Here is a 14,644-nt window from a genome sequence, read left to right on the forward strand (position 1 = left end):
GAATCATAATGGAAATGACAAAACCAGGCAGCTAATCATGGGACTGCTTAAAGAACAGGCTACCTAGCCCAAATTATAATAGATTACCCTTGTTTCTTTTAAATGCATTATATTGATTCTAAGTCTATGTTGGGACTGAAAGACCCAATATATCTCATCATTGAAAGTACCAAAAGATGATTTTAGTTGAAAATAAAATGAGATTAATGGTAAAAAAAATCTTAACATAAAGTCTATTACCTACATGGAAAATTCCTTTATGGTGACTCTAAAGAGGTTAATGAACAACAGCATCCTTTTAGAGAACTAAGACAATGCATTCAACAAGCAAAAAAGAAAAAAAAAATAAACATGCCACACATAAACAATATTAACCTTAAATGTAAATGGACTAAATGCCCCAATTAAAAGACACAGACTGGCAAACTGGATAGAGTTAAGACCCATGAGTGTGCTGTATTCAGGAGACCCACCACATGTTCAAAGACACACATAGGCTCAAAATAAAGGGATGGAGGAATATTTACCAAGCAAATGGAAAGAAAAAAAAAAAGCAGGGGTTACAATCCCAGTCTCCAATAAAACAGACTTTAAACCAACAAAGATCCAAAAAGACAAAGAAGGGCACTGCATAATGGTAAAGAGATCAATGTAACAAGAAGAACTAACTATCCTAAATATATATGCACCCAATATAGGAGCACCCAGATTCATAAAGCATATTCTTAGAGAACTACAAAGAGACTCCCACAAAATAATAGTGGGAGACTTTAACACCCCACTGTCAATATTAGACAGATCAGTGAGACAGAAAATTAACAAGGATATCTAGGACTTGAGCTCTGGACCAAGCAGACCTAATAGACATCTGCAGAACTCTCCACCCCAAATCAACAGAATATACATTCTTATCAGCACCACATCGCACTTATTCTAAAATTGACCACATAATTGGAAGTAAAACACTCCTGAGCAAATGCAAAAGAATGGAAATCATAACAAACAGTCTATCAGACCACAGTGCAATCAAATTAGAACTCAGGACTAAGAAACTTACTCAAAACAGCACAACTACATGCAAACTGAACAACCTCCTCCTGAATGACTACTGGGTATATAACGAAATGAAGGCAGAAATAAAGATGTTCTTTGAAACCAATGAGAACAAAGACACAACATACCAGAATCTCTGGGACACAGCTAAAGCAGTGTTTAGAGGGATATTTATAGCACTAAATGCCCACAGGAGAAAGCAGGAAAGATCTAAAAATTGACAGTCTAACATCACAATTAAAAGAACTAGAGAAGCAAGAGCAAACACATTCAAAAGCTAGCAGAAGAAAAGAAATAACTAAGATCAGAGCAGAATTGAAGGAGATAGAGACACAAAAAATCCTTCAAAAAAACCAATGAATCCAGGAGCTGTTTTTTGAAAAGATTAACAAAATACATAGACCACTAGCCAGAATAATGAAGAAGAGAGAAGAATCAAATAGGCACAATAAAAAATAATAAAGGGGATATAACCACTGACCCCCCAGAAATACAAACTACCATCAGAGAGTACTACAAACACCTCTACACAAATAAACTAGAAAATCTAGAAGAAATGGATAAATTCCTGGATACATACACCCTCCCAAGACCAACTCTGGAAGAAGCTGAATCCCTGAATAGAACAACAAGAAGTTCTGAAATGAAAGCAGTAATTAATAGTCTACCAATCAAAAATGTCCAGGACCAGATGGGTTCACAGAAGAATTCTCCCGGCAGTACAAAGAAGAGCTGGTACCATTTCTTCTGAAACTATTCCAAACAATAGAAAAAGAGGGACTCCTCCCTAACTCATTTTATGAGGCCAGCATCATCCTGATACCAAAACCTGGCAGAGACACAACAAAAAAACAAAATTACAGGCCAGTATTCCTGATGAACATTGATGTGAAAATCCTCAAGAAAATACTGGTAAACTGAATCCAGAAGCATATTAAAAAGCTAATCTACCACGATCATGTTGGCTTCATCGCTGGGATGCAAGGCTGGTTCAGCATAGGCAAATCAATGAACATAATCCATCACATAAACAGAACCAATGACAAAAAACACATCATTATCTCAATAAATACAGAAAAGGCCTTCAATAAAATTCAACAGCCTTTCATGCTAAAAACTCTCAATAAACTAGGTATTCATGGAACGTATCTTGAAATAATAAGAGCTATTTATGACAAACCCACAGCCAATATCATACTGAATGGGCAAAAGCTGGAAGCATTCCCTTTGAAAACTGGCACAAGAAAAGGATGCTCTCTCTCACCACTCTTATTAAACATAGTATTGTAATTTCTGGCCAGGGCAATCAGGCAAGAGAAAGAAATAAAGGGTATTCAAATAGGAAGAGGGGAAGTCAAATTGTCTCTGTTTGCCGATGACATGATTGCATATTTAGAAAACCTCACTGTCTCATCCCAAAATCTCCTTAAGCTGATAAGCAACTTCAGCAAAGTCTCAGAATACAAAATCAATGTACAGAAATCACAAGCATTCCTATACACCAATAATAGACAGAGAGCCCAATCATGAAAGAACTCCCATTCACAATTGCTACAAAGAGAACAAAATACCTAGGAATACAACTTACAAGGGATGTGAAGGACCTCTTAAAGGAGAACAACAAACTACTGCTCAAGGAAATAAAAGAGGACACAAACAAATGGAAAACATTCCATGCTCATGGATACAAGAATCAATAAGGTGAAAATGGTCATACTGCCCAAAGTAATTTATGGAATCAGTGCTATCGTCATCAAGCTACCATTGACTTTCTTCACAAAATTAGAAAAAACTACTTTAAATTTCATATGGAACCAAAAAAGAGCCCATATAGCCAAGACAATCCTAAGCAAAAAGAACAAAGCTGGAGGCATCACACTACCTGACTTCAAACTATGCCACAAGGCTACAGTAACCAAAACAGCATGGTACTGGTACCAAAACAGATATATGGACCAATGGAACAGAATGGAGGCCTCAAAAATAATGTCACACATCTACAACCATCTAATTTTTGACAAACCTGACAAATACAGGCAGTGAGGAAAGGAGTCCCTATTTAATAAATAGTGTTGGGAAAACTGGTTAGCCATATGCAGAAAATTGAAACTGGACCCCTTCCTTACATCTTATACAAAAATCAAGTCAAGATGGATTAAAGCCTTAAATATAAGATGTAAAACTATACAACCCTAGAAGAAAACCTAGGCAATACCATTCAGGACATAGGCATGGGCAAAGACTTCATGACTAAAACAGCAAAAGCAATGGCAACAAAAGTCAAAATTGACAAACAGCATCTAATTAAACTACAGAGCATCTGCACAGCAAAATAAATTACCATCAGAATGAATAGGCAACCTACAGAATGGGAGAAAATTTTTGCAATCTATCCATCTGACAAAGGGCTAATATCCAGAATCTACAAGGAACTTAAACAAATTTATAAGAAAAAAACAACCCTATCAAAAAGTGGGCAAAGGATATGAACAGATACTTCTCGAAGGAAGACATTTATGCAGCCCGCAAACATATGAAAAAAAGGTCATCATTGCTGGTCATTAGACAAATGCAAATCAAAACCACAATGAGATACCATCTCATGCCAGTTAGAATGGCAATCATTAAAAAGTGAGGAAATAACAGATGCTGGAGATGATGTGGAGAAATAGGAATGCTTTTACACTGTTGGTGAGAGTCTAAATTATTTCAACCATTGTGAAAGACAGTGTGGTGATTCCTCAAAGATCGCAATACTATTTGACCCAGCAATCCTATTACTGGGTATATACCCAAAGGATTATAAATCATTCTACTATAAAGACATGCACATGTATGTTTATTGCAGCACTGCTCACAATAGCAAAGACTTGGAACCAACTCATATACCCATCCATGATAGACTGGATAAAGAAAATGTGGCACATATACCCCATGGAATACTATGCAGCCATAAAAAAGGATGAGTTCATGTCCTTTGCAGGGACATGGATGAGGCTGGAAACAATCATTCTCAGCAAACTAACACAGGAACAGAAAACCAAACACCACGTTTTCACTCATAAGTGGGAGTTGAACAATTAGAAAACATGGATACAGGCAGGGGAATATCACACACTGGTGCCTGCCAGGGGGTAGGGGACTAAGGGAGGGATAGCAGTAGGAGAAATACCTAATGTAGATGACAGGTTGATAGGTACAGCAAACCATCATGGCACGTGTATACCTATGTAACAAACCTGCATGATCTGCACATGTATCCCAGGACTTAAAGTATAATAATAATGAAAAAGATGCCACATGCATTTACCTTTATGAGAATGTCAAAAACAGTAAGTCATTACAGTATTTCAAACATTTTCCAAAATAATAGCACTTATAGATGGATGAGTTGGCAGCCAACCCTTAATCACAGTCTACCAGGCAGATTAAAAAATGACTGTGAGTGGCTCAAAATGTTGGCAAGCCATAATTTTTACTATTTGTGCTCATAAATATTATATTATAGCTATAACCCCCATGTCCCCACGTGACTCCCTATATCCATGGGCCCCAAACCCTGTGACTAAGGAGTAAACTTAGGAGAACCACATTCCTAAGTGGAGCCCCTAAATAATGAGTTCAACACACAGAACATACTGCACAGATGCACTCCAAATTGCCTAGCTGGATTCACTGCTTAGGAACAAATGTATATGTTTGCTTGTTTGTTTTGGAATGGGTAGGATGAAGAGGAAGAGGAAAAAAAACAAATATGACACTTTGGCTTCAAGAAATCTGTCGGAAATGGTAAATATCAATACAAAAAAACCCCACTTTAAATGAAATAGGATTTGTTGGAAATCATATCTAAGCATTGGAAGAACTTCTAAGGAGTTCTTTCGATCCAACTTTTGTCACTAGAGAGCAGTACATTTAAAACATTCTCCAAAGTTGATATTTTACTATTTTTTCTTAAAAATCATTAGAGAGGGGATTCCATAATCCCCACTTCATACATTCATAATGTGTAGTGAACTTTAAATTTGATGTCCATGTACGTAAGTTGACATATTTATTTTGGACAAAATACTGCTTTAATTATTTAATATTTCAGGCAGCCTTTTTTTTTTTGGTCTTGAGTGGTCCAGAAATTCGTTTCATATTTTAATTTCTATTAAATGTATAAACACATCATTCTTTGGACTATTCCATCTTAATCTCTGCTGTAGTTTAAACACACTCTTTTTCTGTCACCATTGCAAACAAAATCTATACACCTGTTCTCATTGTAGATGGACGATGACAGTCATAAAGCTCTTTTCACCTCTTTTTCTCTTTAGCTAAATGTGCCTCATGCATTAAGCCTTTTTCTTATTGAATCAATTTATGTGAAATCCAATTCTGTCTCTTGCCTTCTTTCATTGTACCATTTCCAAGTTCTACAAAAATAATACAATCAGACAGCCTGACCAGTTGGAAATAACCAGAGAGGCCTGGATTTGAGTTTTGGCTTTGCCATTATGGCTGTGTACAATTAGAAAAATGATTTAAATATATATGTCAAAGCCTCACCTTACATGTATACAATTTTGTTAATCATTCCTCAATAAAGCTTTAAAATTTTACAAAATATTTAACATTTCTCAGTCTAAATTTCCTCATCTGTAAAATGGGAACAAAAATAAATACTGTGATAACAAGCTATTGAGACAATTAAGGATAAAGTATGCAACGATCAATCAAAGTTATCAAATACTAAGTAGAAACTAACAATTAACAATATTCCTACTTTAGAATTGGTAATGATGCACAAAAAATCGTTTGTGATACTGCACTGTGTAAAATCCAGAGCAAATTTTCAAATGGAAAACATTATTTTGGCAATCTTTTCAAAAGGCTGCTGGAATAAGGTGTGTGCATGTGTTAAAGTAAACAAATCCCAGTTTTTCTCCTAGCACTGATTACAGATCCCTACTGGAGAATCTGTACTTCTGTGAGCTGGTCTCCTAAAGAAAAAATTGGGCAAAATTTTACTTCTCAACTTAATCACCTAATTGGAGCAGGACCCTCTGGACTATGACACTAACCACTATAATTATGTAAAAAGACCCCAAACTCCAATTTCCTTTTCTTTTATTGAAGAGCTACAGAAAAATAATGCTAAATCATATTAGTATAAATATAATACTATTATTAATATAACAGCATAGAACTTTGGTGGAGAGCCTACTCAAATAGATTCATAGATTATACAAAGTGAGATCATCGACATCTATCCACATTAGGCTTAAAATTACATAAAATTGAGTTATTATCTCAAATATAAGCCCTGAATTATTAATAGAAACCAAATACATTTTATAGCATTACTAAGCAAACTTCCTTTATGAGATCAGAACTTTTTTAATGTGGTGGATTTTAAAATTTTTTAGAAGTCATTATTAGTCATTATGTCATTATTAGGGTATTAATGGTTACAGAAAGACTTCAGAAAACATAAAAAACCAAAGAGAGAATATAAAGGGCAAAGGGATGTGAAATGAGTAAAATATCACATGTCCAGATAAACATTCTTAGAACTCAGCCCTCCATTTCACATCAGGTATAAAAAGGGACAATTTTCACATTTGTTTCTTTAACTAGCTTTCCTTTGGAATTTGGAAAGTTCCTTACATCATCGTTGTCACTGTCCAGACTTCCCTTCTTCTTTTTCTTTTTCTTCTCATCCTCCTTCTTTTTCTTGTCCTTTTCTGGAATGACATCATCGAGGAAGCTGAGGTCGTGCTGGGAGAAGAGGTAGTCCATGCCTTTTCTGACAGCTACAAGTGCCAAGATCTGAAAGAGCAAATATTAAAAGTATGGAAGAAACCATGCAGATGAAGTCACAGCAAGCACAGATACTCTCCTATCAAAGTCCACAGAAACCTCCTTTGTGTAAGGCTAGATAGAGTATGACAGACCTGATCTTGACAGTATGTACTTATACCAAGTGAACTCTCATAACTTTCTACATGGGGAAAGTTGTTTTATAAAAGTCTTAGTTGAAACTCATTTTGTTTTGTTCACTGAAATGCATGATCACATTCAATTAGAATTTTAATGAGAAAGGATTGTTTTTCAAAACCATTTCCTTCCATGTGAGATTTTAAATAAAATAGTTAAAAGTTTAAAGTCAAAAAATAGCTGACATATGATTTCTAAGTATTAAAAATTAAAACGGTATAAAGGTTTTTAGCAATCAAGAAAATCTGTACGACACATAGAACACTGAGACATCTTCAAAGTATTCACAATGAGGCAGTATTTGAATATGCACAGACCATTTCATTTACTGGGCTACTTCAATCACCACCATTAACTGAATACTTAACATGTCCCAGACACTATATTAAACTCTTAGGCAATGTTATCTCATTTATTCTTCAAAACAAACCCCAAAAGTAGGTATTATTATTTCTGTCATACAGTTGAGGAAACTGAAGGTTAGAGACATTAAGTATGTTGTCCAAGATCCTTAATGTTTGTGAGGGAGATGAACCCAGATAATTGAATAATACAAAGGGCCCCAGTTGTCTGCTTCCAAAACAAATATTCTTGACCTGTGTATTTCTGGTTCTATGAATTGCTCTTGAAGAAGAACTTCTGAAGGTACATTAAGATACTTCTGAAGGTAGAATTAAGATATCTTTATTCTACATTAAAATTAATATGCAGCAAGTTATAGGCATCCTGACTTGCTTCAAATTAAGCAGTTGTCTTTATCAGCCTCATGCTCTCGATATGACAGTTTCCTCATCGCCTAGAGAAATAAATAACATCTGTCCTAATTTCTATTACAGAATTATTTTGTGACCAAATAAAAGTTCTGAAAAGACAAAAACACTTTAGAAAAGTGAAGCATTTTAAAATTATTATTTATCACAAGCAAAAAGTGATTTACTGGATATAATTCAAATGTATCCTGCTCTAGCTTCCATTTTCTTGGTTTCAGCAACATTTGTAGGTAGGCAGATGACACTAACAGGTAAATCTGAGTGTTTCTCATACTCAGTGTGCTTTTCAGTAAGTTAATATAGTTTTTTTTTTTTTTAAAAAAAAGGAAAGAAAGACATAAGGCACCATTAAGAAAAAAATTCTGACCTAACAAATATGACTAGTATTTAATATCCATCTTTTCTTGCATCCTTGGGAGAAAAAAAATTTCAAACAACAAATACAAAAAATAAAATAATAATCCTGGCTAAGAGTAAGAGGATTTTTATAAAAATAAAATGTGGTAAGTGTAGGAAAATTCTGTTTTCAAACCTGCGGGGGAGATAAAACAGACTCGAGGCTCCCTTTGTAACTTGTTTTAAGTGTACATAAATGCATTTTTTTCAAGAAGTGAAGAGTTATGGTAAAGTATAACATTCAGTAATGAAGCCAAATACAAAATTTCTTTTTCTTTTCTTTCACTTGTGACTCAGAGTGAAACAGTAGTTGCTTTACCTTGTTTCTCATCATATTATGGCAAGGATAGAAAGTCCCACCTTATCTTTAAACTTAGCATTATGCAAACCACAAGAAATGTAAAAAGTGAACTTCTCACTCCATTTCTTCTAATGTACTGGATGAGTTCTCACAAGTTGCCAAGCACTTCTTTATTACTTGAACTGAAATGTCCTACACTCTTACTTAGATTAATTCTATTGTACAACATTTAAAAAGTAACTAACATGCACTGGTGTCTACGATGTGTCAGGCATTATGCTACACATTTGATAGTCATTTTTGATGCTCAGAAAACAACAATGCAACCCCCATTTTACTGATGAATTAATAGTAGTTCAAGGAAGTTTACTGATGAGCATGAACCAAGGCCAGTATATGAACTCAGGTGAGCCTGATTCTAAGGTCCATCCTAGACAACCATAACCATGGGAAATGTAAATTACAACTGATCGAAGTGATGAGGTCAAAGCTGGAAAAATTTGGAACAATACATAAAAGACATGTGAGTCTTCCATATAACGATAACCACGATACCCATATAATCTCACAGGTACATTCAATTAAAGGAATCCCTACCATTACTGGAAAAATGATAGCAGCCACTGTTGACTTGAGGATCCATAGCAGGGCCAGACACAACACTTGCAGGAAAGTGAACAGGTGGACTCTGCGCAGGGGAACATGACGCAGGTAGATAAAGTCAGGCTGATGCTTCAGAGGCATCAGAAGCAGCTTCAGACGATCCATGAACTAAGGAGGAAAGAGGAAAGGAGTCCAAATGCATTACTGCATTACATTTCCACTATGCCTAACTAATCATTACTGATTTATATTCTATAATTTAGGCAAGCAATGCCCTTTTCAGAGGACAAAGGAATGGTCAAGAAATGCAGAAATTTAGTCAAGCACACTAAAGCACAAGTCTTCAAATCTTTGTTATTATATTGTGGGAATGTTATGTAGATGTGTAAGAAAAAGCGGCCACTAAAGAATAAAGTCACAAAGCAAAACATAAATTCTAGGAGCTCATCTCCTAATTTCTATTTTTACTCTCTGAGTCTCAGGAAAGAGGATCTTTTGCCTATTTTAGTAATAATATGCTGAAGGAAGACATCTAACTCATGTATCTTACTCTGCCTCAGTTGTCTTATCTGAAAAAAAAGGAGATGATACTATGCATCATATATTAACACATTTGAGGAATGTTTTAAGGATATAAAGGAAGTATTCAACTTAAAAATGGGAATACATTATGTTTTCATAAATTCCATAGTATTTATCTGAGTGGCATACCTTGACGAACACACTCAGCAATCTATCACCATTTCTTTTCAGAGAAAAGCTATATGAATACTACAGCGAGTTTCAGGGTCAACATCTGAACCTAAGAGAGGCTATCTTATGGTCATGTATAAACAGCTATTGAAATAACTACTGAGCATCTGTGTGCCAGGTGCTGTGCTTCAAAGAATAACTGCTGAATTGACCTTGCCAGTGACAAACGGGAAGATATTCAAGAACCTATCACAGGATCTTTCAATGAAAGATGTTCAGTAAATAGCTATTGAATTGAATAATCATGCAATATGAACTCTGAAATAATCTCTCTATTTTCTTTCTGGAGGGAAAGAAGTGCAAAAGTAAATCAGACCATCACAATCTTCTCTAGTGATTTCTTACTTAAAGGGTTTTCTTTTCCCTCTAGAATTATTTTGACTGGTGGGGACCTTCTCATTTATAAAGTTTGGGTTACAAAATTTCTTTACAAATTACAAAATTTGCTAAATCAAATCTCACCAAAACGGTTTAAACAAGGGAGAATCGAGAAAGAAAGAGAAAAGCCATTAGAGGCAACAGCATTGCAGAATTTAAGAAATCTACTAGCTAGACCCTGGTTGTTTTTCCCCATCATTACTATGTGGTTGATTTTTTCTTCTTTTTAATTAAATAAACATGCACTGAGTTTCAACCAATAAAGCCCCTAAAACACATAGAATTAAACTTCTGATCTAGACCAGGTCGTCAAGGACAAACAAAAATAAGAACTATTCGTCTGCGGGCCATTTCTGTTTCATATTTTCCATTTTGGAAAATAAAGAATATTTACAATGGCAGGGAAAATAAGATATTTTACAACTTTATACTTCTCAAAAGTTTCATGAGCACAAATAAACTCACATTCATCTAGTCCAGTCTATGAAGAACCACCTTGTATTTTGTAACAAATATCCAAAAGATGATGAACTCTACTCAGCAGACCTAAACAGAGAAAAGTAAAGTAGCCTTTTCTCTCTTTGGTGGTCTGGCCACTTGCCCAGTTCTATCTGACTTTAAAACTAAATTAATCTGAATTTGATAAGCAAAAGCAAAGACTATTTTGAAGGGGTTCAAATAAATTCTTATGATGTTCACAGGACATGCAGTCTTTTCCCATTAAAATGTTACTAAGTGCTAAATAAAGCTATAGTTAACAAGGTGCCAGAAAACAGCATAAGTACTTCCAGTTTCCTGGTGCCAATTAAATTAAAACCCAACTGAAAGACAAAGCCCCTTACAAAGTTTTCCCTAATGATTTTTTTTTTTTTAAAGAGACAGGTTCTCACTATGTTGGTGAGGCTGCACTAAAACTCAGGTTGAAGTGAACCTTTCACCCCAGCCTCCCAAGTAGCTGAGACTAAAAGTGTGCACCACCGTGCCCAGGTGATAATGATTTTATTAAAAGTGTCAGTTTTCCCAAAGTTACAAATAGCTAAAGTTTTCAACAAAAGCAGTACATCAACCACATTGACTTTATTCTTTGGTTGGTAAAAAACTTTTGATTATTGATTATAGCCATGTGAAAAGCAAATCAATACCCTGTTCTTAGTATACAGTTAAGGCAAATGGATAAATACTATCTTGAAGACACACAGAAAGAGTTAGGTATCCTTCCTGAGACAGTAAAAGGAGATAAAGATGGGTAAGGGGAGGAAAAGAAAGATTATAGCCTCTCGCTTTCTTGGTTAAATGACTTTTAACAGCCTATTTCAAAAATGGTTATGTATGGTAACTTTTGCTAATACTGGCTAACTTGTCGATTAAACCAGAAATGAAAAGCAGGTGAATGGTGAAGTGGAAAACAAATGCATTTTACAAACTCAGCAGTTAATAAGGATTAACACTTTTCTTCAAAGATCTGTTACTGGACTATTCTTATTACTAGAAAAACACTATTGTACTTACATTGCTGTTCAAAAACTTACCTGCACACCATTAAGGGATGCTACTCCCATATACAGGAACACACCATAGAGTACAGGCATGGGTATAAACTAGAAAGAAAAAAAATTGGATAAAAGTTAAAAATGATAATAAGAAAAAAGAGGAATGAAGAGGAATCATTTAAATGAAGGCTAAATCTAAAACTAAAATATAGGATAGAATAACATAGTGACCTCTAACTAGTATGCTTTACTAGTCAATTGATGAACTTCTAAACTCTTTGTAAGAGAAATAAATGAAGAAGGGTAAAAAGGACTTTCAATTTTCATTGGATGCTTGTTTTTTTGTGAGCATGCATGACCTTACTAATAACTTTTTTTAATTAATGGAGGAAAAGTTCTGTTTCCCTTTACCCTGAAAAGGAATGACTATGTAAACCAGAAGCTTATATGGACTGTGAGGTAGACAGAAATAGAGATATTAATAGATGGTTGCCTCACTCTTGAGACCAAGTTCCTTTCAATATAGTTTGTTGATTTTTGTCCTTAATAATTTTTGCCACATCATCTATCAGCTTGGTGTATATATGCCTCTTTCAATAAAATAAACATCAAAAGACTGTCCCCTCACTTCCTGCGAATATTATGAGAACTAACTAAAAAGAACACTCTTGAAAGGACCCTGGAGCACCTGGAAGCAATTAATTACACACATGGATTAATACACATCTTTTAAAACTGAATTAATACCTTTACATGCATTAACTAGCAAAAATATTTTATATTAATACAAAGTATTTTAACAAGGAGAAGTGATGACTGTAAACTATATCTATTCCTAGACCTTTGAAATGTCCCTAGTACTGAGGAAACTAAGCAAATCAAGGATGATTCTGTTTCTGGGAAGTCTTCTGTTTGAAAAACAAAAGGTTCTCAACCTTACAATTTGAAAAGAAGTTCAAGTAATTTCAGGATTTTTCAAAGCTAAAATACTAAAACCGCAAGTCAATTAAGGCCAATCTTACCAAATCCACATAAAGGAGGCTGTTGTAACCAGAAAACATAGTATGGCTTTAGAGTAATTTTAAAAATACTGCACGTACTAAGCACAATTTCTATCAGCCTCTCCTTGTGATTGTCTAAAGTAATTCCCTATCTGAGACTCTTTGGCCACCATTCGAGAATGAGTAAATTCTAAAATGTGTAACAAATATTTCCAATTTTTATTGGTTAGCCATAGGGATGCTTAAATTTATGTGAAATAAATATACATATATATATATATATACACACACAACACACATATAAAATCAAATGCTTCTTCAAAAAAGACTAACAATTCTAATGTAGCTAACTTTGCTCTTGATGTCAGAAAAAAATAAAAGTGACATAGAATGTTGATGGGGGTAGGAGGGATGATGTTCCTGCTGGGGAAGCTGTAATACCTAACAGTCACCACAAAGAGGTGAACATATCACACTCAAGCCTCTTTTATTTCTGACACATGCCTTCATTTCTTTTGCAATGTACATGTTTCTATTCCTTGTGATTCTTGTGTATAAATGTACCATAAAGTAAAAAAATAAAACTAAGAGAAGGATCATTTCATAGCTTTGATTCATTTTTTAAACATCTTCCATTTTCTTGTCATTTCATTTGTAATTTGGTGGGTGGGGGGGGTGGGGCGGCTGGAAGGAAAGAAAAGTAAGAAGGGAAAAGAGAAGTATAGTTCAACCATGGAAAACTAGTTAGAATTCCTGCAGTAGTTGCTTTTTAATCTGGGTAAAGCATTTGTCTAGCTTGAAAGAAAGCTACCACAAAGGGCCTCAACCCCACCCCTCAGCTAGGCTTAGCTAAATGTTTTTTCTAATGTGGTTCTAATGTCAAAGTGAAGGGCACTTTTGCCTTGGTGCTTAGGTCCATTCTATGTGAATTTATGATTACAGATATCACCAAATCTACAACAAAATAAAATCAGAAGGTGTCAGTGACACAGAATGGCATGGGTTGTGGGTAGAAAAATAGCTTTAGATATGAAGATGTTTTTTAAACAGTTATTCTTTGTCGAAAAGGAAATAATACATATAAAGAAGGCTATGAAGTTGACTTTGGGCCAATTTCAATGTCATAAAAATATATCTTTTGAAATTTGCCATTTTCCTTATGATAATGCAATACCTCATTAAAATCTTCCAGTATGGAAACTTTGATGAAACTTGACAGAATTATTGGGTTAGAGGATACTTTTATTGGATTTAGTTCATGAGTCACAGGAGGTCAGTCTTTAAAAATTCATCACAAAATAATCATTTATTGTAATAGAAATTTCTCAAAGGAGGAAAGAGAAGATGCATTTTAAGAAAATGGAACTCCATCTTAAGTTAAACCAGTATAATTTACATAATAATAGTAGGTAGATATTTTCACAAAGCAAGAGAGGAATAATTAAAACATAAACAGCACAAAGCATACCAGGCTTACAGGCATATCAAGAACTGCCAAATGATAAAATTATGTAAAGGAAATTTTATAGATAACCAATCATACCCAGAAAGCACAAAAGTAAATTATAAATAAGATTACCATACACAAAATCAAATATTGCTCCTACAAGCCGATGGAATAATTGAGACAAAATCAAAATAGCAGTTAACATATTCAGACCATGTCACCAAATTTTTCAAATTCTGGTGAACACAGTTCTACTCTTTTTCACTTATACCTTCCTTTGATGTGCTGATAGTATTTGAATATTCCCAGAAGAGTCAACGAGAAAGGGTAAATTTAAAAATAAGGGTAGAGTGTAGTTGTGCAACCAGAATTAGATAGGACAGTGAGATCTTCTAGCAGAGTAATGGTCATTGTGTGTGTGTGTGTGCCCACACGCATGTGTGTGCGTGTATGTGTGTGCGTGTGTG

General features: G+C 34.6%; 1 protein-coding gene across 1 annotated transcript in view; it reads right to left on the reverse strand.

Annotated features, from left to right (window-relative positions):
• SLC4A4 (solute carrier family 4 member 4) overlaps positions 1-14,644 on the reverse strand; it is a 350,025-nt gene that overhangs the window by 8,946 nt on the left and 326,435 nt on the right. The window contains exons 21-23 of the mRNA XM_017879095.1: positions 11,769-11,837; positions 9,103-9,276; positions 6,709-6,870 (exon numbers count right to left, since the gene is read on the reverse strand). Of these exons, the coding sequence (XP_017734584.1) occupies positions 6,709-6,870; positions 9,103-9,276; positions 11,769-11,837 (405 nt within the window). The remainder of the gene's footprint in view (positions 1-6,708; positions 6,871-9,102; positions 9,277-11,768; positions 11,838-14,644) is intronic.

This window comes from Rhinopithecus bieti, unplaced genomic scaffold (genome assembly GCF_001698545.2).
Source record: "Rhinopithecus bieti isolate Rb0 unplaced genomic scaffold, ASM169854v2 scaffold_905, whole genome shotgun sequence".
NCBI classification, from domain to species: domain Eukaryota; kingdom Metazoa; phylum Chordata; class Mammalia; order Primates; family Cercopithecidae; genus Rhinopithecus; species Rhinopithecus bieti.